Source organism: Peromyscus eremicus, chromosome 4, assembly GCF_949786415.1.
Source record: "Peromyscus eremicus chromosome 4, PerEre_H2_v1, whole genome shotgun sequence".
Lineage (NCBI taxonomy): Eukaryota > Metazoa > Chordata > Mammalia > Rodentia > Cricetidae > Peromyscus > Peromyscus eremicus.
In genome coordinates, this window is record NC_081419.1 from 86,430,342 (window position 1) to 86,457,208 (window position 26,867).

At 42.8% G+C, this 26,867-nt stretch overlaps 3 protein-coding genes and 1 pseudogene across 5 annotated transcripts in view; 3 read left to right on the forward strand and 1 right to left on the reverse strand.

The window, feature by feature from the left end:
• Slc12a6 (solute carrier family 12 member 6) overlaps positions 1-5,931 on the forward strand; it is a 91,229-nt gene extending 85,298 nt beyond the window's left edge. Inside the window, exons 23-26 of the mRNA XM_059261092.1 lie at positions 37-221; positions 748-881; positions 3,162-3,407; positions 3,882-5,931. Coding sequence (XP_059117075.1) covers positions 37-221; positions 748-881; positions 3,162-3,253 — 411 coding nt within the window. The 3' untranslated portion in view covers positions 3,254-3,407; positions 3,882-5,931. The remainder of the gene's footprint in view (positions 1-36; positions 222-747; positions 882-3,161; positions 3,408-3,881) is intronic.
• On the reverse strand, positions 5,793-11,550 carry Emc4 (ER membrane protein complex subunit 4). 3 transcript variants are annotated; one of them, XM_059261089.1, is made up of 5 exons: positions 11,328-11,543; positions 10,906-11,020; positions 7,184-7,337; positions 6,769-6,929; positions 6,029-6,178 (listed from the first exon to the last, which is right to left on the reverse strand). In XM_059261089.1, exons 1-5 carry the CDS (start codon positions 11,411-11,413, stop codon positions 6,143-6,145), a joined length of 552 nt encoding a protein of 183 aa, XP_059117072.1. In that variant the 5' UTR covers positions 11,414-11,543; the 3' UTR covers positions 6,029-6,142. The 3 variants fall into 3 exon arrangements, with proteins under 3 accessions (XP_059117074.1, XP_059117072.1, XP_059117073.1); XM_059261091.1 differs by lacking the exon at positions 6,769-6,929 and having other exon boundaries at positions 5,793-6,178; positions 11,328-11,548; XM_059261090.1 differs by lacking the exon at positions 6,029-6,178 and having other exon boundaries at positions 6,779-6,929; positions 7,184-7,267; positions 10,898-11,020; positions 11,328-11,550.
• Positions 11,551-13,499: 1,949 nt separating this feature from the next.
• On the forward strand, positions 13,500-13,848 carry LOC131908471 (elongin-B-like; annotated as a pseudogene).
• A 9,272-nt stretch (positions 13,849-23,120) lies between these two features.
• The window catches only part of Katnbl1 (katanin regulatory subunit B1 like 1), a 35,914-nt gene continuing 32,167 nt past the window's right edge, over positions 23,121-26,867 (forward strand). The window contains exon 1 of the mRNA XM_059261093.1: positions 23,121-23,262. The gene's annotated coding sequence lies outside the window, so the exon portion shown is untranslated. The remainder of the gene's footprint in view (positions 23,263-26,867) is intronic.

The following is a 26,867-nucleotide window of genomic DNA, read 5'->3' on the forward strand; positions in this document are numbered from 1 at the left end:
AAAGAACAGGAAGAGTAACTGTTTGACCTTCCCCAGGCACAGCTGGTGAAAGATCGAAACTCAATGCTACGCTTAACTAGCATCGGGTCTGATGAGGATGAAGAGACAGAAACGTACCAGGAGAAGGTACACATGACTTGGACCAAGGATAAATACTTGGCATCCCGGGGGCAGAAGGTCAAGTCAATGGAAGGATTCCAGGACCTACTTAATATGCGTCCGTAAGTGTTTCCACTCACAAGCTTACCCTATAATACAGTATCCTAGACAGTGGTACAGATGTGACTGTACCTGAACACAGTCACGTAGGATGGGGTGTTCATCAAGCTGATTTAGGCTAAATAGCTGATTTAAGCTATTTATTGTTTGCCTGTGAAGATTAATTCCCAATTAAACATGGGATACAAGCTAACCATCCTCCACATTGTTTCTATATTATTTGTCTATTACTATAAAATAAACAAACAGAATGAGAAAACCAGGCCATTGAGATAATAGCTTGTTGCCAAGCCTTAGGTCCCAAAAGTTGGTGGAAGGAAAACCACTCCCAAAAAACTGCGTACACATACACACAATGAAATCTTTAAAAAAAAAATTTTTAAAGAGTAAGAAAACTAGAGATGTTAATACAGCAAAGAAATTATTACATTGTCCATAGTCAAGTGAAAAGGCTCTAGGCATCAAAACAAAGAGTACTTATAACTGGTTTTCTCTTTGACTTAACTATCTTATTTCTTCCCCACTCAGGGACCACTCCAATGTGAGACGGATGCATACAGCAGTGAAGCTTAATGAAGTCATAGTTAACAAGTCCCATGAAGCAAAACTGGTCTTGTTGAATATGCCAGGACCACCCCGAAACCCTGAAGGTGATGAAAACTGTATCCTTCCAAGAATGAAGCTGCCAATAGGGGAAAAAAAAAAATCTTCTTAGCCTGTTATTAGACAGTCAGTGGCTAAAGTCAGTCTGTTCTCCACTTTCCCTGAGCTTAATGCCATAGGAAGGGATGCTTCTAAAGTTGTGAAACTAATTGATTTCCTCTCAGGAAGCTGGGGCAGGGAGTTACTATGTTCTCTGAATCCCATGTATACCATGATTCCTAGTTTTCAGCGATAAATCTAGAACAGAACCCACATCCATTCTCCTTTCAGGATCCTCTGCAGAGCCATCTTTTGGATGGAGTTAGGGGAGAAGCACTTGAGATGGGACTTCATAACAGAAATGAGAAAAAGGCATAAGGATTCTTCTTTACCCAGGGTTGTTTATGGGAACCCTCCAGCCCTGCAGTGACACAGACTGACCCATTCTTAGAAGCACCATTGAGGAAAAGGGGGATGGCTTATTAATGAAAAAAAAAAAAAGGCATGAAAATCTGACTCTTGCAGCTTCACTTAGAAATTCTGTAGGTTCTCTCTAGAGATCTTTTGAGGTATTTTTTTAGCCCTTTTATTTTTTGGCATTTTTGTCAAAAGAATAGAATATTATCAGTTCTAGTTTTCATTTTTAATTGTATATGCATACACAGGTACATTTAATTGTATATAATACACCACAGCATGTAAAGGTCAGAGAGCAACCTTTGAGAGTCAATCAAACACAGGTCATCAGGCTTGCACAGCAAGTGTCTTTACCTACCGCCCCCCCACCCACACACACAAACACACACAGTTGAAGCCCTTTTTTCATGGGTCTGTTGTGAGGGAGATCTGCTCCCTCTTTTTCCCCCAGGGTACTCTTGAGGAAGGAGAAGTGAGAAATTTGTAGATAGAAGTATAGACAGAGAGACAGTTAGAAAAAATAGGATAGGACTGGAGAGATGGCTCAGCTGTTAAAGGCTAGGATCACAACCAAAACTGTAAGAAAACATAAGATAGCTCGGGAGGGCCTGGATCCTAATCCACCACCCCCTTCTGTCTCTACTAAAGGGCTTTTTAAAGGAATGCCAAGGGATAAGGCAAAAGACACCCCCCCCCAAACAGCCAAGTGTAGACTGTCCCCAACACCTGGTGTACATATGTGGTCCAGGCATCTCCTAATGCAGCCCTGCTGTGTAAAGCAAGCTCCGATCTCACTAAAATCCTCTGTAGACTCCCACACTTTTTCCTTGCATGTGTGCTCATGGAAGTCTGAAAAGGGTGTTGGATTTCCTGGACCTGAATTACAGATGGTCATGAGCCACTACATGCATGCTGGGAACTCATAACCTGGGTCCTCTGCAAGAGCATCAAGTGCTCTTAACCACTGAGACATCTCTCTAGTCACTTAAAACTTTTTATTTATGCCAGGCAATGTGACTCAACCTTTATCCCAGCATTCAGGAGGCAGAGGCAGGCAGATCACAATGAGTTCAAGGCCAGTTTAAGTCTAGGTACTGCGTTTCAGGCCAGCTAGTGTTACACAGTGAGAGTTTCTCTCAAGAGTATTTGTGTGTGTATTTATGTGTGTGTTCTCCTGACTCATTCCAAAGAATTGAACTCAGATTGTCAGGCTTGTACAAATTCTTTCAATAGCTGAGCCATCTCACTGTTTACCCAGTTTTAAATCACATTTAGAAAATAACAAGTAAGGGCTGGGGCTATCACTCAGTGGTAGAATATTTGCTTAACATACATGAGACTCTTGGTTCAGTTCCCAGGACTTGGAGGTAAGGAGGGAGGAAACAAACGAGAATATCTTATATTAAATATGCAAAGAGTCTAGATCCAAGGATTATTCCATAGGTTTAAAACTGAATCCAGTTCTGGGTTTGGTGGTGCAAGCCTGGGATCTCAGCTACTTAGAAAAAGTGAGGAAGGTCTGTCTGGGTGCCAGAGAGAATCAAGACCAGCCTGGGCAACTTAGGGAGACCATTTCTGAATTTCAAAAAATTAAAATCAGAGCAGGTGAAACAGTTGCACACGGGGTGTTTGCCTCGCATGCACAAGGCCCTAGTTTTAATGCATAGCACTGCTGAAATGAATGGGTGGGTGGGTGGGTGGGTGGGTGGGTGGGTGGATAGATGGATGTTGAATCCAAAGGTCAGGGTTTTCCTATTCTAAGTATATAATTATTAAGAGAAGTGTGCTGAGTTTGCAGTCCAGTGATCAAACAAACTTAGATTACTGATGCCAGGTCATAAAGTGTACTATTCATCTGCCTGTTTCCTTGACAACTTCTGAAGACATGGAATTCCTAGAAGTACTCACCGAGGGATTAGAGCGAGTCCTCCTTGTCCGGGGTGGTGGCAGTGAAGTAATCACCATTTACTCATAATCAGCTTGTGGAAGATTCTGCTTGGTCTTACCTTCCCTAAAAGACTCATCGTCCACAGAGAGGACAGCTCTTTCCTACCACTCCCACTCGATTCTTGCGGAGCTGAGCCCCAACTATGCTCTTGGCTGCAACACGATCTGCCATCCCAGCAGAAGTAAATATTCCCTCAACATCAGAATGGTCAAGTCCTAAAAGCTATTTCTATGGCAGGAGAAGGCAAGTCAAAATTAACAAGCTAAGCCAAAGGGAACCTTTGTCACTGCTGAAGGTAGTTAGTAAAACGTGTGCTAGAAATTTAACTAAAAATGAAAAACAAGTTAATATATGAATCTCAGAAGCACGGTTCAATGATGGCACGAGAGAGGTAACAGCCAGTCAGCCTCACCTTAGTAAAAAATGAGCGGCCAAGTAAATGTTACCATTGTGGAGATAGTATACTAATATACAAAAACCTGAAAATAGCTGCAGCCTCTACTTATTCAAAAGTCTGATCCCCCAGATACTAAGTTTTATTGTCTGTACTGTGCCACTATATTTCAACGGTCTTTCTTTAAAAACCCATTCTGTGGTTGTAATGTAGACAGTGTTACCATGGAAAATGTTTTTTGAAAGGTGAAATGTTTTTCAGGTTCTCAAATGGCTGGGCTAATGGGATTCCAGAGAGGACTATTAAAATGTGCAGAAACAGAGTCTGTGGTTAGCTCTGCAGCACAAAGCTCACAAGGTATTATCTGAGAAATGTAGGTTGTTATGCAGCTTAACCAGGAGGGTCTCTTCTTCCATCCTTAGTAGGCACTGCTTTAAACAAACAAACAAAAATTGTAAGAAAGAGACACTAGGACAGTGTACTGCCACCTCTTGAGGGCTCCCGGCTTTAGAGGGCTTCAGTAGTGGAACTGGGCATGTGAGAGCCATACCCTTCACACGGTGCCAAAATCATCTGTCTAAGTGGCAGACAGGTTTGCATTGGCCTGACGTTAGCAGCTTTTCTTTCACAAGAAATCAATCTGTGGCCTCTTCACCAAAGCCATAGTGAAGACTTGAGGTACTCGCCTCCATGCCCAGAGCTGAGCTTTCCCCGTCAATGTTATTCTTCTGACTCCAGAAACTTGGCTCTGAACCGAGTGCTTCCCTGAGCCAATGATCTGCTGTCAAGTTTTGTTTTCAAAAAGCTTTAAATGTGCCAAGGAAATACTTGTGTAAGGTCAGCTTCTTTTTCTAATTTATTGGTCATGAAAACCTAGCTTACCAGCATAGGAAGTTTTTGTGGCTGAGCAGTAATTCCAAGTATGTGAAAATTTCATATTCTTTACAAGATAGTTAAGAAACTGTCTTCTTGCTTACATACATGGCTGCTTTTAAATTCCCATTTATTTATGGTAAATTGTGCTGTGCTACATACCCTGTAGGACATGGAACACCTGGAATTCAACCCCAGAGACAGAAGAAAACCCTCAAACATGGTTTAAGAAGCTGAGTCATAGGATTTGTTCTTCATCCCCCAGGCCCACTCAAGGTAGCAGAGAGGATCCAGAATCTTTTCCTGCTCCTCCCTGCATCGGGTAGAAGAAACTGTTTACAGTTCCCTTTCCAACACTCCATTGCATAGTTGAGTTAGTCCCCTAGGCTCCAAGGTGTTAAACACCCATTCTGTAAAAGCCAGCCTGCCCAGGAACTGCCTGACACATCTACCCCTGACCATGATACCACCTTTTCCCATATTAAACAAATATGGGCAGAGAATAAAGTTAACGTTAAGAAAGGCTGTTTGTGGTTAGAGCTATGTAAGAATCTTTTAAAGGGTAAGAGAATTAGTAGCTATTAATATAGCTATTACTTCAGTCCCTAAAACATAGAAATCACTGTTACATGGAAAAATGGTTATTAGGCCAGATTTATACTCATCTCTGTCTAGAGCATTTCATGTCTATGTGTTGCTTATGTTGTCTGTCTGCGAAGTGTCTTTATCTCTTTTAATCACTGCAAATAAAGCAATACTGAAAACTTGAGAGAAAATGCACCTTAGGGGAAGGGGCCAAATGTTTCTAGAGGGAAGAGAAAGATCTTCTCCTGCCTTCTTATAAGACCCAGCTTTTGTGTCTTATCTGTGAGTTTAGCAGGGCAGGCTGTAACATTCACTCTCCCCCAACTGGCCCTCAGCCTTTCATAGCTGTCTTAAAAGCTGGAGTTTGAACTGCAGGCCTGCTTGACAGGTGCCAGCTTCCTCATGGCAGAGGAAAAGTCACTGCTCTTCATCTTCTGTTGCCTCCTATTCTTGTGGCCCCAAGGATCCCTCCAATCCTCATTCCCCCTAAATGTTAAAAAAAAACTTATTGTGGATATTAAAATAAGTTACACTGTAAGTATATTTACATGCTCTTTTTTTTCTGGTTTATTTTTCATCATGTATAATTTGAATCCAGCATTAGTTTCTCACATCTTGCAGAAAATGTCTGATATAGAATTTTTGTCTCTGCTTATGCGATATAGAAGTGAAATATTAACAGATTTAAGGGGAACTTGAGAAACTTTTAAAGCATTGTTCTCGACTGTTTAATTTATTGAAAGAAGATGCTGCTACTCAGCAGCTGCTATTCTTTTGTTTACATAGAGTCTGGTTTTGTTTTGCTCTGTGCTGGGAACATAAATAAAGTTTTCTACATTATTTTCAGTCAGAAGTTGTGCTACAGTTTCTTTTCTGCCGTAACATGCTGCACATTGTCCTTGTAGAATCTCTCATCACAGAAAAAAACTGCAGACCTTCTGGTACTTCTCAACATGCGTGATTATTTTAAGTGATCATACTTAGGAGCTGTGAGCTTAGAGTGCAAATGAGGCCCATGCAAACAAGGCCTATATACATAGACACCAGGTGCTGCTTTCTCGGGTTCACAAAAGTAATCCTCCACCACTGAACTCCATTCTCTAAAAAAAGAAACAGCAAAGAGGTGAATGATGCATAACTTACTCAGTTACCTAATCACAAGCTCTGCCATACTTCTACATACTTTGTAACTTCTAAACTTCTAATGCTTTTTTATTACTTAAGATGTGAACTCTTGGGCTGGAGAGATGGCTCAGCGGTTAAGAGCACTAGCTGCTCTGCCACAGGTCCTGAGTTCAATTCCCAGCAACCACATGGGGGCTCACAACCATCTGTAATGAGATCTGGCACCCTCTCCTGGCCCGCAGGAATACATGCAGACAGGAAATTGTATACATAAGATGTGAACTCTTGGGCCAGCTAGAGGCCTCAGAGTTAGGGCACTTGCTGCCAAGCCTGGTAATCTGAATTCAATTCCAAAAACCCATAAAATAGAAGGAGAAAACCAACTCCTGCAAGTTGTTCTGTAACCTCCACAACACAGACAGAGGCATGCAATAAAAATGTAAAAATAAAGCTTTAAAAAAGAAAAATAAATGAACTCTCAACACCAACTCTAACTCCCTACCCATCAAATGAACTAGTTATTCACCATACACCCCATCTGCCTGAAATTTAACATTAACCTTACCTCAGGGGGCTCAATAAAGGCTAGCCAATCTGATGCATGAGTAGGCAACAGTCCCATGGATTGGCACTTGTAAACAGCCAATGCCAAACCCATCAAGTTCCCAATGAGATAGACCAAACCTTGAAGAAACTTCTGACTTGAACTCTCTAGCATCTTGAAAGCTGTTGGGATAACAGACATTGTCAAAACCTTTTTTCTCCCAATAGGCATGAAAGCAACCACGAATTTATACATACAAACCTGAAAGAAGATTGTAAATAGTATCACTCCAAGTAAACAGAAAACTACACACCATTTTCTTTTCATGCCACCACTACTACCACCACCACCCTGCACACCCTCTAGCCAAAAATATACAAAAGTTTGCCTTCAATCTTTAGCACCCAGGGAAGGTGCTATTTTTATGAATACTTACTGGCTGAAATGGCCATAAGTGCTTGAATGGGTCGCCAAGCCATCATACACACCATCATAGTAGGGAAGATGGAGATGGTATTGCCTGCCATGTACATGATGAAGAGGTTCATAGGAATCTGTTTGAGGGGACCCAGGGCGATGTCCCAGCAGCGCTAAAACAAACACACAGTTGAAACCTCTGATCACCGTATAACTGATGCTTAAGTCAGATGAACACAAGTTTCAATTCTCCGCTTGACTGAGCTGACTTTTCAGCTCACCACCACTTCAGGGTGCTACAAGTCCCTCTCCTTCTCTATGCTTTTCCCATACAAACTTTCCAGAGGGTCTTTTTAGTTTGTTTTTCAGAATGGTTTCTCTGTGTAGCCCTGGTGTCTTGGAACTCCCTCTGTAGACCATGCTAGCCTTGAATTCAGCAATCTGCCTGCCTCTCAAGTGCTGAGATTAAAGGCATGTACCACCACTGGCCATCAAGTTTTGAGAAGTTTATATATAATCTTTTTGTTCCTTGAGACCACATCTTGCTATGTCCAGGTTGACCTCCAACTTGAGATTTTTCTCATATCCTCCCAACTGATAGGATTGTAGATATGCATCACCACACCCAGCTAGAAATTCATAATTAAGAATGTGCGAGAAGACTCAGCATCTAGTTCATGAAAGTTAAACAAAGAACAAACTAAAGGATTTGAAGAAAAGAAAAAAGAAAAATTCATTAATAAGATAAAATCATCAAAGCTACACTTGTCTTTTTGCAAAAATTATATATTCAATTCTGGTAAATCTGATGACTTAGAAAGGAGAGAAGACAACTCATGTCCAGAAGGAAAGCGGGACAGCTCTATAGATCCTGCACATATTAAACTGGCCACATTATAAACTACTTTGACTATTTGAAATTTTAGGAAATGGATAAATTCCTAGAAATGTGACTTAACACAAATGGCATAAAAAAAGGAACAAATATAGTTCCATGGCAGTTAATAAAGCTGACCCTATAATTAAGCCAAGATGGCTTCCCTTGGCAAATTCTAACCATTTAAAGCTAAAAATAAAACTAAGTCTTAAACTCTTTTGGAAGGAAACAAAACTAAAAATTCTTTAAAAAAAACTCAAATCACATAAATACCCAAACCTTAAAAGACCATTATGAGAACTGGGAGTATGTGTGTGAATAAATAAATCTTACTTGTGAACTAATCTAAATGCAAAAATCCTGACAAAGGCATTGGAGAGATAGTTCAGTGTTTAAAAGTACTCGTTGCACTAGGTGACAGTGGCACACACCTTTAATCCTAGCACTTGGGAGGCAGAGACAAGGATCTCTGAGTTCAAGGCCAGCCTTATCTACAGAGCGAGATCCAGGACAGGCACCAAAACTACACAGAAAAACCCTGTCTCGAAACCGCCCCCCCCCAAAAAAAGTACTTGCTTCTGTAGTGGAACCGATGTTTGGTTCCTAGCACCCACATGGTGGCTCACAACCATCCACAACTGCAGTAGAGGATCTAATTCTTCTGACTTCTGAAAGTACCAGGTATACACATACAGGCAAAACACCAATATGCATAAAATGAATCTTAAAGAAAATAAATTTAATCCTAATAGTATTAGCAAAGTAAATCAATCTATATAAATATAACAACTATTTTGTTTATTCACATTAAAAAAGCCTTATTTGTAAATAATTTCTGTAGTGAGTAGCCATTCCAGCTTTGTTCTGGAAGTTCCAACCCCCATTGAGACTTCGGCAACTGTCACGCCTACAAGGCGGGGCCAAGGGAGGCGCCTGGGGACCCGAGATCTGGATCGGCGAACATTCCCTTGGTTCCAGGACCCTGGATGGTTGAGGTGGACAAAGCAGAGCTCCAGAGAACACCGCTGGACTGTGATACACCTTCCCCAGACCCCGCGACCTACCTATCCCTTAATTTGTAAGTTACGCCATTAAATAAATCTCCTTTTAACTACGTGGAATGGCCTAAATAAGTTCACCAACAAATTTCCTATAGACCATTCATAGAATGCAGAATTGTTATAAAAGTATTTTATGATCTGCCTTTTAAAAATCATGTCATTTAATAATTTACTGTAATGTAATAAGATAATACTTATAAAAAAATTATTAATGGCTCTATCATTTTCATATTGTAAAAACTGAATATATGCATTCCTTGGAATAAAAATCATGTGTTCAGCAATATTAAGGCTGTGAGAGAAATATAAAAAGGAAAGAAAATATCAAGTACCACTCTAAACACTCGGGACACACTTCTACTGTAAAATTCCTGCTAATATGCTTTACAAGAGTAATAAGACAGATGCTAAATAACAACATAATTACCATGAGATATATTTATAACACATAAAAGAAAGGATACAGAGTGCACAGGGAAAGACTTAATAACTATGTAACAGTAGAGAGACCCTAAAGGAAAAGAGTAAGCAATTTATAAAGGAATCCAGAGGAAAAGCATTCAAAAAATAGAGAACAAACACAAACAGCAGAGAATGGGAACTTGTCTGGCATCCTTAAAGAGCAACAAGGAAACCATGATGACTAGAGTGAATAAATGCAAAAATGATAGGCAGTAAGGCCAAAGATGCTACAAGGAGTGAGACGGGTGCATGCAGAGTTACGACGTATAATACTAAAAAGATTCTGGTTTGGTTTTATGCTGAATGAACATGGAATTACAGACTGATTTTGAGTAGGAGGGATTTGGCATGTTCTAAAGGGATCATTTTGATGGCTGTGCTTGGAGACTACAGGGGAAACAAAGTAGAAGGAGCAAGACCAGTTAGAACTCTATACAGAAAGGGATATTGGGATTTTGAGAAGGGGAGACTTGAATATAGCTTCTCTTTCAAAATGGTGGTGGTTTCATTTACAAAGCTCATCAAATTGTACCCTTTTAGATTAGAGGTTCCTAAGCAAGGGCAATTTGCCTTCTGGAAAACATTTGGTAATGCTGGAAACATCTTTAGTTCACACAATTGTGGAAAGAAATAATGGTGCCTAATGTGTAGAGATCAGGAGTACTGAATATCTTACAGTACCCAGTACAATTCCCCACAACAAAAAAGTACTTAGTCCCCAATAGATAACAGTGCTGAGGTTGAGAAACTATGTTTTATTATAAGTAGAGGAACAGAGGGACAGATGATAAATGATTTAGTTTACTACAAAAATCTAGATGCAGGATGGTGGTTAGAGATGGGATGATGTAACAGGTGAAGGCAGTAAGAAATGATAGCGGGATTGGGATTTTGTTTTTAAAGGTAAAAGTAACAAAGGGCTGGAGAGAGGGCTCAGCGGACCAGGATTCAATTCCCAGCACCCACATGGCAGCTTACAACTGTCTGTAACTCCAGTTCCAGGGGATCTGACACCTTCACACCAATGCACATAAAGTTAATTTTTTTTTTCCAAGTAATACAATATCCTAACAGACTGAAAGTATGTCAGGGAACTAGAGCAGGAAAATATGGCTTCAAGGGAAAGGTGTTGCCACCAATGCCATTTTTCAACCCATTTCATAAACTATTTTTTTTTTTCAATTAACCACTTTTGGTTCTTATATGTAAGACACTGTAATACGAATCTAAAGCAGTTTAGCTCCCGAACACTCAGGCAATGGCTATCTTTACCACTACTCCGGAGAGTAAGGTAAGACAGGGCTGGCCCAAATGCTACAGTAACATCTAATACCTCTGTACCTTCTCCACCAGGATCCGGTCTGTCTCTTGCACGCTGGTATCAGGCACTTGCTTGTCCAAGTAACCGACTGGATAGAGTGAGTCTCCCTGTCCACTGCCCCGGTCACTTCGGCCCCTAAAGAACCAAACCAAGAGACTAAGACTGCTACTTTCCAAGCCCGCGTTTCCAGCTCTATAAATCACAAGAATAAAGATCCTCAGGTGTAGCTACCCAAATTAGATCCTCTCGCGCGTTCGTCAGATTCCAGCCTATTGGAAAGTCTAAAAGATCCTTAGGGAAAAACAACTTCCACAGCACAAAACCTCCTCAGGAGAAGTTTGTGTGCCACCCACCCGTGTCGGAAACTTGTGGCCCGGGGCCGCTGGATTTCGGGCCATTCTAGGGTAAGGCTCGGACACGAAGCTTCACTCAAACGACTCACCTGCTGCCTCCTCCCGGCCCGCTCAGCTCAATGGCCCACTTGAACCGCCGGCCTCGGTTGGCCACCAGGCCGCCCTGGGTCGTCATGACAGCAGCGGCTGGCTAAAGCTCCGTTGACCGACCCGCCGCTGCGTGCCTCTCGAAGAAACCAGAGGTGCCGATCGCAGGTACTCCGATTTGCTCCCTTTCGCCACGGCGCACTTCCGGTGCATGATATGTACGTCACGCGCTCCCCGGAAACTCGCGCTCGAGTGTCCGGAAGAACGAGCCCCTGGGTTTAGGAAAGCCGAAGAGCGAGGCCGTCGGAAGTCCAACTTCTTGAGACCCCTCTGCGGATAGAGTTCTTGTGCTCGGGTCTCTTGGGTGCGCGCCACCGAGCCGGAGTCAAGTCCGAAATGACAGGAATTGAAGACAAGGAGAGTACGAAATTGAAGTCCTGTTTTAATCCCGGGGTTGCTCGGAACTGGTGACCTTGAGCGAGTTTTATTCAGCCTCTGGCTACTACGTGTCCACGTGTTGCAGGAGCTATATATTTAGGGGTTTTTGTTTGTTTTTCCTCTTACTTCGTAAACTAAGCCAACGACGTAGACACTATGGGTGGAAAGCTACGTGGGCTCAGGATTTAACTGGTCTCCTTTTAAGTCTTTTCACTACTTACTAATTGTGTCACTTCGACTGTGTTAAATCCATGGTTCCACCTGCCTCATGCAAAAAATGGAATGATCGCCTACTTTGAAGATCTATTGTGAGACTAAATAGGACCTGTAACCTACGCTTAATTTTTTTATCATTAAGTATTCATTATTACTCCTAGAAAATGAAGTCTATATTCAATTGCTTGTCTGTGTTGTAATTTGGCCTTTTATTAAAAATTGTTTCCACCTTCTCACCTTTTTATTCAGTGTTAGTGTGAAAATCATTTGGTACTTCTGCTCCCTTAAGTTATTGTACTAGAGTGGAGCTGCTAGATCAAGAATTATTTTAAATGCCCACTTTTAAGTTCAAAAAACGGTAGTTTGCTGTTTATTTTATTTACTTTTACTTATGTTATTCCCAAGTTATTTGTTATGGCTGGAGTTTCGAGGGAGTGTAGTGACAGTGTGGCTGAGGATAAGGCTGAAAAGGCCTCCTTGACCACTTAAGAGTTTGGTGAGACCACCTAAGAGTTTGGTGATCTGCACACATTGAAGATTTCTACCTCCTCTCTGTTGTCCAATTTTGCAGCTCTGTGTGCATAGAAGAGAACGTGATGAATCACATCGAGGGTAGGACAGTGGTGCAGGGCATGAGATTGTATCATGCTATTCAAAACAGTGCAACTTAAAACGTGTATCTAGAACTTTTCCGTTTAACATTTGTGGAACATAGTTGAAACTAGTGTAATTACTTGCAGATAACTGAAGCCATGAAAAGCAAAACTATTGATAATAAGTACAACAGCACTGAATAGTGAGTAAACTAAATTGTAAGTAAATATGCCATGGTAGAAATAGGCTATAATTATACTAATGTAAAACAAAATATAAAATAGGCTGTCCATCATAAATATTAATATTGTCTTAAGTAATAGTTCTCAGGTAATGTTGCCTAATTTTCAGGGTACTCGTGTTAATTTTGAATGAGCATTTTTTAAAAATATTAAGTTGGGGGCTGGAGAGATGGCTCAGAGGTTAAGAGCACTGACTGCTCTTCCAGAGGTCCTGAGTTCAATTCCCAGCAACCACATGGTGGCTCACAGCCATCCATAATGAGATCTGGTGCCCTCTTCTGGCCTGCAGTCACACATGCTGTATACATAATAAATAAATCTTTAAAAAAAATTAAGTTGGTGGGCGAAATCACATATTTCTATTTAATACATTCCCTTTCTTGCTATCAGAAAGTTTAAACTATAAATCACAGTTACTTTGTCCACAAGGAGTAAGCCAGGAAATTTATTACTTTACTGCAGGAATCTTCATTGTGTAATTTGCTAAAACATGTTTCAGAAAAGATGAAGCCATTGGAATGAGATGAAGGGTCAAGATCAGATTTGGGAAATAAATGTGTATTACATTATGCTCTCTATGGTATTTTCAGTACTGTTCATATAGTGTAATAAAAACCATTGAAAAGTGGTTACAAAGCAGAGCGTAGCTGCACTGGCTTGTCGGACCACACAGCGGCCACAGAAATGGATGTGTTTCTCACGACCAAGCGCCACAAGATCACGGTCTCCATAGATGCCAAGGAGTTGAGCATCGGTGTTCAAGCTGAAACACATCATCCAGGGCATCCTCAAACAGCCGCCGCCGCCGCCGGAAGAGCAGCGGCTGTTCAAAAATGATCAGTTCCTCGACGGTGGAATAACTCTAGGCCAGACAGCACAGCCAGAGTGTGCCTGGTCTTTCCAGCAGGTGATGCCCTCCAAGCCCTGTTCATTGAGCCCTTCTCCAGCCTGCCAGAGCTTCCAGAGGTGAGGAAGCCACAGGATTCTGGAGACAGTGCCAATGAATAAACTACCGTAAGGGCCCCATGCCCAATCTACAGACCCATTCTCCCAGTAAAAATTTAACTGTCAAAATAAAAATGGCTACTAAATAATTGCTCTTAGTTTTCTTTCCTTACCTACAGTTTTTTAAAAAAAAAAAATTTGATACAGGGTCTCACTATGTATCCCTGGCTGGCCTCAGATTCACAGAGATTAGCCTACCTCTCTTCCCCAAGATTAAAGACATGCGCCAAGATGCAGGGCCTTTCTCCTTTCTTTCTTTCTTCTTTCTTTCTCTTTCTTTCTTTTTCTTTCCTTCCTTCCTTCCTTCCTTTCTTTCTTTCTTTCTTTCTTTCTTTCTTTCTTTCTTTCTTTCTTTCTTTCTCTCTCTCAACTCATTTTAGCAACCAACAGAATCTGTTCCATGGAATATTGTAGGGATGACTGCTCTATGCATGTAAGAATGCTTCATGAGAAAAATGAAGGGCATCTCCGTAAGCTTTACTTGTTCTTTTCCTTGTCATTGTCTTTTGTTTGTTTGTTTAGATTTTGTGGGCGTTTTTGTTGTTGTTGTTTGTTTTGTTTTGTTTTGTTTCGAGACAGGGTTTCTCTGTGTAGCTTTGGTGCCTTTCCTGAATCTCACTCTGTAGACCAGGCTGGCCTCGAGCTCACAGAAATCCGCCTGGCTCTGCCTCCCCAGTGCTGGTATTAAAGGTGTGCGACACCACCGCCCGGCTAGAATTCTTTTTAAAAGATTATCAGAATATCATTAAAGATTGAGTGTGTGTGTGTGTGTGCGCGCGCGCGCGCGCAAAATGGGGGTTTGAATGTGGTTTGAAAGGAAACTAATGTGTGAGGGTTTTGTTTTGTTTTGTTAGGAATTTAAAAATTATGCATGTTCATGTGTGTCTCTGTGTGGGTATATGTGCAAATAAGTACAGGAGTCTGAGAAGGCCAGAAGGTGTCTGGTCTCCGGGAGCTGGAGTTACAAGTGGTTGTTAGCTCCCAGACGTGAGTGCTGGGAATCAAGCCCAGGTCCTCTATCAGAGCAGTGTGGGTTCTTTAACCCCTGAGCCGTCTCCCTTGCTCTAGTATGTTTGTCCATAAGCCCAGGAAACCTGGATTCTAAACCAGAATGGGCATGAACTGCCTGGTTGTTCGGTTAGGGACCCTCTTCCTCTTAATTTCTTCATCTATAAAATAAACTTAGATGAGAGTGTCTTGTAGTTCTAGATTGGGTTATATATACTTGCTGTCAACAAATAATATTTTGTGCTGGTTGTGGAACCTGCCTTCAATCCCAGCACTCTGGAAGTGGAGGCCAGAGGAGTTCCAGGCCAGCCTGGACTACATAGATGCTTTCAAAAACAAAAACTGGGCTGGAGAGATGGCTCATTGGTTAAGAGTACTGGCTGCTCTTCCAGAGGACCTGGGTTTGATTCCCAGCACCCACATGGCAGCTCACAACTGTAACTCCAGTTCCAGGGGAGCTGACACCCTCACACTGACATACATGTAAGCAAAGCACCAATAAAATAAATAATCAAAAACAAAAACCATTTTGCCTACTATACTTTCCATCCGTATACACTCCTAGCGGGGAAAGGGCTCAACTGATAGACACTCAAAGAAATAAGATCTCACATCATTTTGTTGGTTTCCCACGCTTTTCCTGGGTCTCTGAATTGTGCTGAAAGTCCTTTTGGCATTAATTGTAGCATTTCTAAACCTGGAAGTCTAATGGCTGGCTGCTCTGGAGGCACATGAGAATCATGTGGGGAGCACTGAAAAATACTAATTTTGTTTTTCGGGGCTCTTTCCAAGGGTGGCTAAGGTGAGCTTGCACCAAAGCGGCAGCTGCAGTCGCCACAGGTCCATCTTCGGCCCCACAATGTTGCCCTTGGCGAAAACACACTGAGCGCTTTTCAAGTTCAAAGCATTGGAAAAGCGGTGACAAGGAAGACAAATATAGCAATGCTGTTTTAGCAGCTGGAAGCAGTTTCTGTGTTGCTCGGTGGGCATACACAGGCATACACAGGCATACACAGGCATACACAGGCATACACAGGCATACACAGCAACACAGACTGGAACGCAGGGGAACCTGCCCCCTGTAGGCAGAGCCGTCCTAAAGGGCAAGGTCAGTAACCATGCCCTCTGCTCTCCTAATCCATTAATTGTTTCAAAACCAACTCATCGGTGGTGCTGAGTAAAAGAAACATGAGTTCATAAAGTATGGCACACTGAAGAAAACAATAAAGTGCCTTTGAAGCCTTAAAACGTTACTAGTGCCTGGGCACTGCTTCCCAAGATTCTGATTCACTCACTCTGAGTAAGCCCTGGGCATCAGTATTTCTTGTGGGTCTTTTGATAGTTGTTGTACAGTAGGACCTAAAACAATCACTGAACAAAAACATTTTTTCGCCCTAAAATAAAAAAGTTTTAAGCCGGCGGTGGTGGTGCACACCTTTAATCCCAGCACTCGGGAGGCAGAGCCAGGTGGATCTCTGTGAGTTCAAGGCCAGCCTGGGCTACCAAGTGAGTTACAGGAAAGGCGCAAAGCTACACAGAGAAACCCTGTCTCGAAAAACCAAAAAGTTTTAGTTTTTACAAATGAGTTCAAGCAAAAATGTTCAGTCTTTGAGAGCCTCTTTGTGTACTTCTGACTGGGCCAGAAGTGAATTGGAAAACTCGTCAGAAAATTCAGAATACTGAAACTGTAAAATAAACACTCAATTTCCCTTACTTCGTATTTTTGAGCAAACATTATTTTAATTTTAGAAAACAGACAAGCCTCAGTTTGGTAGCTCACAAGTTATTGTTGTTTGACTAGTATACTAAGCGGCACCTGCACGTTTGTATCAGTTGGATTTATCTTGCAGGGTTGGGGATCAAACATGCCAGGTGGCTGCTCTACTCCCGAGCTAAACCCCTCAAGCCTCTTTTGCATTGGTTTCTGCATTTCATCCTTTGCCTCCTCCCAGATGTCAGAAAAATCTCTTTCATGCCATTCTCCAACTGGTTTCATTTGGATTAAAATCTGAATGAGGAAACTTTTTATTCAGACAGCTTTGCAAGAATGGATAACCCTAGAGAGAGAGGAATCTTTTATACACATGTCCTGAGCTTTCTGTCATAGCATCTGACAGTATCTCCATAATACTTCCATTTGACTAGCCTTTCTTGTCCTACCAGTTAGCCCGGCGTGCTCTAATAGACCCTGAACCTCTTTGCTGTGTCAATAAAATGGGTTGCATGGGCAAATCCTTTTGGCTCTGCTGTCATCAACTCTCAAAGACCACCTTTCATGACACAGGTTTTTTTTCTGTGTTAGTAACAGGGTCTTAAAGGGAAACTTTCACTCTCCATTTTGTCTGTCTGTGTTTTCAAATCACATTGGGGGGAGGGGGACCATGCCTTACTAATTATTGTTGGGTGGCCACGTAATAACCATATGGATTCTAATTTTCAGGATTTTCCATTTCTGGTTCATGACTGCAGTGTCATAAGATGCTCCTGCCAGGGTGAAAGGAACTGGTAGTGTGGTGTTCTGAAGTAATGTTGATTTAGTCATACCATTCTTCTTGGCAATTACCTTTTCTTCATTTCAAGAGTGTTGTTGTGCAATCCACATTTTAACAAGTCCCCATTATGGTATGCTTTCCTCCAGCACTTGCTCAGGAAGCTGGGAGGGTTTCCATTCCCACAGAACGCATTAAAGGATAGGAATGACAACCGTAGCATGAGTCATAATGATATAACATGATGGCCTAACAGGTCTCTCCAAGTTTGGTTACTCTGGATCCATCCATTCATTCCAGTGAGTAATTTCAGCCTCTTCAAAGTGGGCTAAACTGTCCCTAAATCTGAATGACCAATCCAAGTCCTTTAGAAAAAAAATTTCCTTTGTGCTAATTTTTAAAACAGCAATCAGTTCAAATATAAAGCATTATTTGCAACCTTAGATTTTTGGAGGACTGTGATGGACTAATTAATGTCTGGGTCTCTCACAGATCTCTTATGTTGAAATTCTAATCCCTAGTGTGATTATTTTTTTGAGATAGGGCTTTGAGAAGCATTTAGGTTTGGATGAAGTCATAAAGGTGGAGCCCTCATGATAGCATTAGTAACCCTGTAAGAAGAGAGAAGAGACCAAAACTGGCTCTCTTCCCCCTCCCTCCCATGTGAGACTTCAGCGAGGAAGCAGCCATCTGCAGACCACGAAGAGAACCCTAACCTCTGGACTGAACTAGCTCACACACTGATCTTGAGCTTCCCAGCTTCCAGAACAGTGAGAATGTAAGTTTCTGACATCGAACCCACTGATACTTTACTAGGTCAGCCCAAGCAACTAATGCAAGTGGGGAGCAGAATTCAGTAACTTTTAATGCTTCAAAAGATAGTCATTCCTAGGCCGGGCGGTGGTGGTGCACGCCTTTAATCCCAGCACTCGGAAGTCAGAGGCAGGCGGATCTTTGTGAGTTCAAGGACAGCCTGGTCTCCAAAGCAAGTTCCAGGAAAGGCGCAAAGCTACACAGAGAAACCCTGTCTCGAAAAACCAAAAAAAAAAAAAAAAAAAAAAAAAAAAAAAGATAGTCATTCCTTAAACCTATATCGGGGAGCTGGAGAGATGACTTAGTGGATAAAGTCACTTGCCACCAAGCCCAACAACCTGAGCTTGATCTCTGGGACCCACATGATGGAAAAAGAAAACTGACTTACATACACAAATAAATAAATGAATATAAAAACACACACATTTATGGATGGAATATTTGATTTACTCATTAAATCAATAGGAACACACTAAACTCTATTAACTTACTCTTTTTTATTTAATCTGTCTTGCGTGTCTGTCATGCAAATCTAGCTGATTGTTTTCCAAGGATGCAAAGCCTATGTGACTCGGATGCATTTGAACTTAGTCTCAAACTGGTGGACATTGAGACCGTTTCCATCTTTCACTATTACACACACACACACACACACACACACACACACACACACACACACACACGTTGCTGTGAACATCCTTGGGTACCTGTTAGTACAGTTCTGTAAGAGAATCACACACTTAGAATTCGATAGGTTGAAACGTCTTCTCTAAAATGTTGGTACATTTCCCGGCTGTAAGAGAGTTTGCAGATGCATCAGAAACCAGTTGTCCTCACAGTAGAATCCCCAAACCCTTTAATACTTCCCTCTTCTGTCCGCCGGAAACAACCAAGATCGTAATTACTAGCACAAAGCAGGGTGTCGGCATTGTGGTGTTTGAGACCATCACCAGTCCAGCAAACCAGGAGCTGCCTTGTCTGACATTGTGGCTACTTCCTTCCACGGCCTGCACAGGAAGATGGAGACTGACTTTGCCAACTGGCTGGAATTTTCCAGAGGTGCCTGAAGCAGAGCAGTGGATGTTGCTTATGGAATAGATGATCTGTTGCTGTGGGCAGGTCTCTTCAAACCCTGTCTCTTAGCGTCACTCCAAGAGGATGAACACAATATTGAAGGCAGTCAATGCTACAGTTCCCTAAGCCTCCAATCCACATCTTCATAACTATGGTTCTTGCCACCAGCCCTCCTTGCCCTTCCCCCGGCCATTCTGCACCCTGGTGATGGAACAGGCCTCAGAAGAATGAAGTAACTGTCACTGCCCTGCTTAGCAGTTTCTGTGGAATCCTCAAGTGCCTCTAACCACCGTGATAAACCCAGGTGCTTACAACATTCTGGGCTCCTGTGTAGGTTTCAGTCTTCATTCCTGCCACTCTCCAAAGCTCTGTTCACCCTACTCCAATAGGGTAGACAGTGGTCCTTACACTTACTGCACACTTCCTGTTCTCTATCTTGAACAGCAGACCTGTCAGAATCCTGTCCAGCTTGTCAGGCCCAGCTCAAACCCTCCTTCACCACCCCACTCCTAATTGCACTAAGAAGCATATGTAGGCCTTTGCATAGAGTTCTTTACTCTATGGGTGTCTATGGATATGGGCTTCTCTACACATTGCCACTGAGTGGTCCTACGCCATTGCAGGGAATGAGGCAGGAAGACTAACTCAGCTGCCTGTTTGCTCACAAGGAAAAGAGGAAAGGGTAGAATTCCTTGTAGACTGCCCACTGGAAAGGTCTGGAATTGGCCACCTTTTGTGCATAGGTATTCATGTTGGGATATGGAAAATACGAAAGGCTATTCTTATGTTCATGGGATTGCTGGTACAAGTGTGTGTGGCTATGCATGCATGTGTGTGCATACAGAGATCAGAGGACAACCTTGGATGTCATTCCTAAGGCCTCATTGTCTAGATTTTGTTTGTTTCTTTGTTTTAAAATAGGTTCTTACTGCGTAGCCTTGGCTGCTCTAGAACTCATTGTATAGACCATGACAGCCTTAAACTTACAGATACCTGCCTGCCTCTGCCTCCTAAATCCTGGGATTAAAGTTGGGTGGCACCACACCTAGTCATTTTTCAGGGGGCTTGGGGGGGACAGTGTGTTGGCAATGAATTTTTCAGGGTATATTTTTTTTTTTTTTTTTAGGGTATGTGTTTTTGTTGGTTTGTGTTTGGAGATGGTTTTCTGGATAGTGACCAAGAGGGAGAGAAAAATGTGTAGCCCAGGCTAGCCTCAAACTGCTGATCCTCCTCTTCCTGCTCCTGGCAATGTTTTTATTTATTTATTTATTTTTAGTATGGTGCACAAATGCCTCTGTGTGTGTGTATGTGTGTGTGTGTGATATGCCAAAACTGGGTTGGGGGAGGTCAAAGGACAACTTGCAGGAGTTGGTTCTCTCCACCACCTTTATGCAGGTTCCATTAGTTCTGGATCTCAGACCCAGGTCAGCAAGTGCCTTTATCCACTCAGCCGTCTTGCTGCTCCACCCCCACCTTTGTTTTTTGTTTGTTTGTTTTGTTTTTGTTTTTTGAGACAGGGTTTCTCTGTGTAACAGCCCTGGCTGTCCTGGAACTCACTCTGTAGACCAGGCAAGTCTAGAATTCAGAGATCTGCCTGCCTCTTTCCATGCCCCCCACTCCCTGAGTATAGGGATTTAAAGGCAAGTACCACTGCTTTTTACAATTTCCCTCCCCTTTTTGAGCAGTCTACCAGTTAGCCAGGGAGCCCCAGGTTTTCATCCACCTGTCTCCACCTCCTCATCACGGGGATTATAATCATGTGACATCACACCTAGCTTTTAAAATATGGATTCTGAGAATTGCACTCAGATCTTGTGCTTGCAAGGCAAGCACTATACACCAACTGAGCTATTTCCCCAGGCCCATGCCATACTTCTTTAATTTAAAAAAAAATTAAGCTTTATTGAGTATCAAGAAAAAATTCAACTTTATTGATAGGAAAAGTATTGGTGCTTTCAATATCAAAGTGGTACGATTTGTGTGTATTTCAAAAGTTTCAATACCTACACAGCTTTCTTTAATCTTTATGCTAAAATACAAGAGCTGGGAAGCCTGGGCAGCTCATCACTGATGTAAATTTTAGATTCTGGGTCTAGAAAAAGAACCTTTTTGAGACTCTATATTTTATCAAGTTCCACAAATGAGAACACTGGAGTTCTTTTCTGGTCTTTAGGCACGCGGACTCCTTATTTTTGATGAGATTTTCCTGTTCCTGAAGCAGTTTTGGGTCTCTGCTGTTTGCTACCATACCCTTCAGCCTCTCTTGAGGTGAGCAGCATGTCTTACTCTCTTTATTCTTCTCTGCTGCGGGCCCAGCAATGATCTTTATTGCAGAGTGGGCCATCAAGAAATTCATGTTTATGATGATGAAGAAATACCTTGAGAGAAAGTGACTTCATGTGTGTTAAGTTTTTATTTTAAAACAACACCACCTACCTCATGGAAGCCAGGCTTGGGAAGTAGTCTGTCTTGCCCCAGTTCCTTTTCACTCACTCAGCCAGCTGGAGCTAACAGGTGTGGCCACACATGGAGGCATGTGCTTGCTTGTGCTTGGCATCATCTGAGAAACTCTCAAAGACATGGCTCACACAAAGTATTCTAAAAATATTTTCCCATTGCTATAACTGGTTGCTTCAAATTTTCATTGTTGCTTATTTTTTTGGATTAAATAAGGGCCCTGTTACTGCAGAAGGATAATGCATTACACTGTAATCACCTAACGGCCCCTCAGCTCCAATTAGTGCTCTGAATGCCCACAGCGTTTAGAATATACCTTTCATGACTTCATGCAGTGTGGTGTATTGGGACTATCACTCTCTGACTTTCCAAGTCATTGAGAGACACTTCCTGTTTTCTCCAGCACCTGGAGACACGTCTGCTAGGCACATAGGAAGTCTTTAAATATGTTGTTGAACCTAATTTAAGCAACCCTTGCTTTAATCCCTAAGAGTTCTTAAAGGAGTGTCTAAAAAAGCCACGGGATGTAGTCTGATTGTGAGGAAGGCTTCCATCAAATGCCCTACTTGCTTGGCTTCTGCACAGGGGAAGACGGCCACAGACTTACTGTGTCAGTTTGCTTAACCCTGACCAGTGGCTTGCCCTGAATAGACTCTGATCAAGAGAATTGTCCTCGGCCATTAAAACGATGTCAGGGATAAAACCAATCCTAATCTCATAGTCAAGTGTTCCCACCTCAACGAAACTGAACCTGCTTCCTGAGGAGAGGGAGGACCTTTATCATGTGCATTTCTTGTCTTAGGTTTCTTGCAGTAGTCAGTGAGTTTTGGAGGCTGGGTGTTGCAAGGTACTTTTTAAATAATAAAGTTTATAAAGAATGTTAAAAGAGGAGATTCTCGAAGTTTGGCACATACTTCAAGGTAATAGGAAACAAAACAAGATAGTCAGGGATTATGAAGAGCTTACCAGGAGCCAGGTACTCTCCGAATATTTTTGTATGCATAAACCCATTTGCTATCCACAACAACATGAAGAGGCAGATACACGGTTATCACGCCCATTTTACAGATGAGGAAATCAAAGGCACATACACACATACACAGTTTATGTGATTTGTCCAAGGTCGCACAGTTTCAGAGTCTACGCTTTTAACCTCCGTATCCTGGTCGTTTAAATGACAATGAATGTTCATCTTTCCTTGAACCGTGTTTTAACAGCAGACTGTCTGCCCCGGGTGCGGTTCCTTTCCTCGATGATCCCTAGCCCGCAGGGTCTTGGCTCTCCCTCCTAGATGCCTCCGTTCTAGCAGCAGCATTTGCTCCGCCATAGCCAAGCGTCCGCGAGCACCTGCGGCCGCGAGGGGGCGCCGCTGCCACGCGCCCCGTCCCCCCCTCCCGCAGGCCTCCGAGGGGGGCGGAGCCTGCGCTGGGCGGGGCCCGCGGGACGCCCACGGGGTAGCTATCCCGGCGGGCCGCGCGCGGCGGCGTTTGAATGGCTGGGAGTGGGGCCCGGCTCGGGATCCCGGGGACGCTCCGAGCTGTCCCGGCGCGGTTCGTCAGCACAGTGGCTGGGCTGAGGCGCTGCGATACCATGAGGCGCCGGTAAGTGCCGGCCGGCCCGGGTTGGGCCCTCCGCTGCTGCTGCTGCTGCTCGTGCGCAGGCTTCTCGAGCGGCTGGCCGGGCCCACCTGCAGGCCCCGCGGCGGCGGCCTTTCCCGGGGAGGGCGGCCGGGGGCGGGGCGGGGCGCAGGCGGGTGGGGCCGCCGGTCTCCCGCGGAGTCCCCCCCCTCCCCCGGGCGGGCCACGGCAGGGAGGTTGGGGCTGCAGGCCTCAGGGGTCCTGGCGGGAGAGGCGTGGACCAAACTGGCTGTCATTTCTTTCTCTTCGGGTGGAGTCGACATCTGCACCCGACGGGGAAGGAAGGAAGGAAGGACGGGACGCGTGAGAGCGTTGCTGTGCGAGGAAGACAGGTTTTCGCGAGAGCTGCCTAGGCCCGGCTGAGGCATTTCCTTATTTTCGGAGGGATTTTTTTTGGTTCCCAGACAGATCGGCTTTTGTGTCTCAGGACAGAAATTTTGACATAGCTGCCTAAGAATTGTTGACTGCAACGTTTAAAACCCCGTTGTACTTTCTGAAAAGTTACTCTGTAATTGTACCTAGGCGCTTAACTGGGCTTACGTATGGAGATAACAAAGAGTTGAGTTGTTTTCTAGTGGCTTATAAAGTTCCTTGAAAACATATCTGTATCAGTTTCTTTGCAGATTTTGGAGAAAGAGTAGTTGGAAGAGAAATTAGTTCTGTAATTGTCGCCAATTTCGTACTTTAAAGTATTCTGAGACACTAGTCCTCCTTAATACCTGCAACTTGGGTGACATCATTCAGAATTTTTCTTCTGTTCAATCAGCTTCTTGGAGTCAGAAGTTCATGCACGGAGGCTTTTACTTGGCCAGTAGCTGGCCTTGTAATAAACTACGACGAGTGATATTTATTTTGTTTTCTATGTGCTGAATTGTTTTAAGAGCGTTGCTTTGGAATAGGTAGTGTTATTATGGTCATTTCCACAAGGAAACAGGCTCAGGGAAGTCAAGTAATATGTGCAAGGGTACACTGATACACTCGGAACCCACGGAGGCCACACCGCTGCCTCCTCTGTCTAGCTCTTACTACTGCACAAAGTGTTTTCTTTTTATTTACTTCAGTTTCGGAGATATTTATGTGAGTATACCTTTGTGTACACAGGAATCAGCCCCACACACCAATGACATTCTCTGCTCATATTGACCACACTTAAGTTTTGTGCCCGGGCCCCTCCCCCCAAATTAGGTGTTTCTAAGATGAATAGAATTCATAAAATTTGTAGGGTCTCTTTTTAGAGATTGTGGAGAACAGCTAGAAACATATGTTCCTTTAAAATTATGGTACACTATTTTGTATTTGAAATGAATGTACTTAATAACTCCGTGAGAAGAAATGCAGCCCCAAAGCAAACCACTTCATGAGTAGTCAGCAGTTCACGCTTATTAATACCAAAACCTTTAAACTTCAGTCATCGCTTACCAAGGTTTTGATTGCCTCGCTGCCCAGCACAGTACTGAATCTAGTCAGCTATATGCAAGAAATGTGCAGGCAACAAATACGAAGTTAATTTGGTGTGGAATTAGTAACAAAAACCATATGTGATACTCTTCCTTCCTTGGTGCAGTAGTTATCTGAATGATAGCCTGAACTGAGTAAAGCTGCTGGAGAGCCAACAATTGAAAGGCTTTTATAAGACATTTAATAGAAGGAGGGGTAGGGTATGTTTTCGAGGAAATTGTTCAAAGACTAGGAATCCAGAAAAAAAAAATTACTTCTATTGGGAACAGTAGGCCTGGTCTTTTGAAAGTTCATGTTGGTTAATATTATATGAAGCAAGACTGGGGAATGTTGTAAATGAGACATGTCAGAGAGGTCTGATACACACATACGTAGACATACACAGAGCTCTCGGGCGCACAAGGATTTGGGAGTCTGTGAACTTTTATGTCTTTGGGTCTCAGAGGAGTGTATTTTCCCCTCTATAGGACATTTGGGGATGTGAAACTCTTGAGGAGGGGGTGATACTATCAATCTACTGACCACAGGCTGGAGTACATATAAACATGTTACAATCACACAGCTCCTCGTAAGAAACAGTTACCCTAGGATGCAAGCCTGATAAATCTGAGTTTGATCCTGGAGTCCACATTTTTAAAAAAGCCCCCGAAGGGTAGGTGAGGGGGTCACAAGTCTGTAATCCCAGTTCCAACTTACACTATCCTCTTTTATTTTTTTCCACTTCCTCATTTACTGGCCCTCCCCTCCCTGCCCCCCCCCCCCCATCTTCCATGTTATTGTAGGAAGAAAGCCCTTACTAGATGTGGCCTTTGAATCTTGGATTTCCCAGTCTATAAAACTATTAAAAAAACTACTTGCTTTCTTTCTTGTTTCTGTTTTTTAACAAGGCTTCATTTTTTGTGGTGTAGACTGGCCAGTAACCGTGGTAATCTTTGTGCTTCAGCATCCCAGGTATGTCTGTAGGGCAGAGGTCAGCCTTGGAAGTTCCTAAGAAGCTGTCCACCTTGTTTTTTGAGAGAGGGTCTCTCACCCACATCTTCAGAAAAGCAGACTTTAAAGGCATACCTTAAACCAGGAGTGTACTGTGGTAATTGGATAGGATCTAATTTGACTTTTCCTTAGCAGGTTCAAATGCTGTACTTACTGTTTCTTGTTCTTTCTAAGTATATTCTTTGGAAATGTTTTTGTTAAATCTATTGAACTTGCTTTTGAGTCATTGAGTGTAGAGATGGAGTAAAGGCTGTTCTGAAAGGTCTTGTGTGACTGACTCCTTCCCCTGTGACTCCTCCTTTCTTTATGTGTTATTCATTACCTGAAATTCGTTTGCCTTGAGCTAGTTTCCCAGATACCCATGACCTGCATATGATTCTTCTGTCACTACTCTTGAGACTCCGTTTGCAGCTTCATTAGTAGGCATTCTTACTTGAAGTCACAGCTCTAACCAGGCTCTCCTGTTAGCAATTCAGTGTTCCTGGGATTCAGGTCATTTAATCTCATCTGTAAACTGAAATTATCTCCAAGGTCTTTCCAGTTTGAGAAGTGGTGAATCTGTAAAATCTCTGAACTTTTCAAGGGGACACTTTTGGAGAGGAGGGAAAGAAACAGTTTTTCACATCTTAGTGTGAATTGATTAGAAGGATTTCTTCTGAGGTTATCTGTAAAAGTGCCACCCCTTCCCCCCATAGGATTAGGGCTTTCCCTGGGGCTACAGTGGTCATTAACTCAGCACATGTATTTCCCTAGGCCTCCAGTGGTCATTAATTCAGCACGTGCATTTGATACTTGCTGTTAAGTGAATGAAGAAATGAAAGAATGGGTGATAGTTGAGGAAAACAAGCTTGCAAGAATGTTCCACATGTTCCAAGTACCTGGAAAGAATTCAGAGTACAGACCAACCAGAATACAGCCCTACAATGTAGAAATGTTATGCAGTGGTAGTGAAGCATCCACACTTCTGGGTCTGCCTTTCTGAACTATGAAAGTACTTCCCTGTCTGTGCTGCTTAATCCTGAAATATAATTTTGTTCATTACTAGAGAAACCTGTACCCTGCCTATTCCCTACACTACTTACCATCATCAACAGAATATACTATTGTAGTAAAAATAGATC

What these genes read in the sequence shown, in the direction of transcription:
- Emc4 (XM_059261089.1), bottom strand. Translation starts at nt 11,413, where the DNA reads ATGACGACCCAGGGCGGCCTGGTGGCCAACCGAGGCCGGCGGTTCAAG. An exon ending in GGGCCGGGAGGAGGCAGCAG is followed by an intron (nt 11,021 to 11,327) that starts GTGAGTCGTTTG and finishes TTGGTTCTTTAG; the next exon opens with GGGCCGAAGTGACCGGGGCA. An exon ending in ACTTATGGCCATTTCAGCCA is followed by an intron (nt 6,930 to 7,183) that starts GTAAGTATTCAT and finishes TTATCCCAACAG; the next exon opens with CTTTCAAGATGCTAGAGAGT.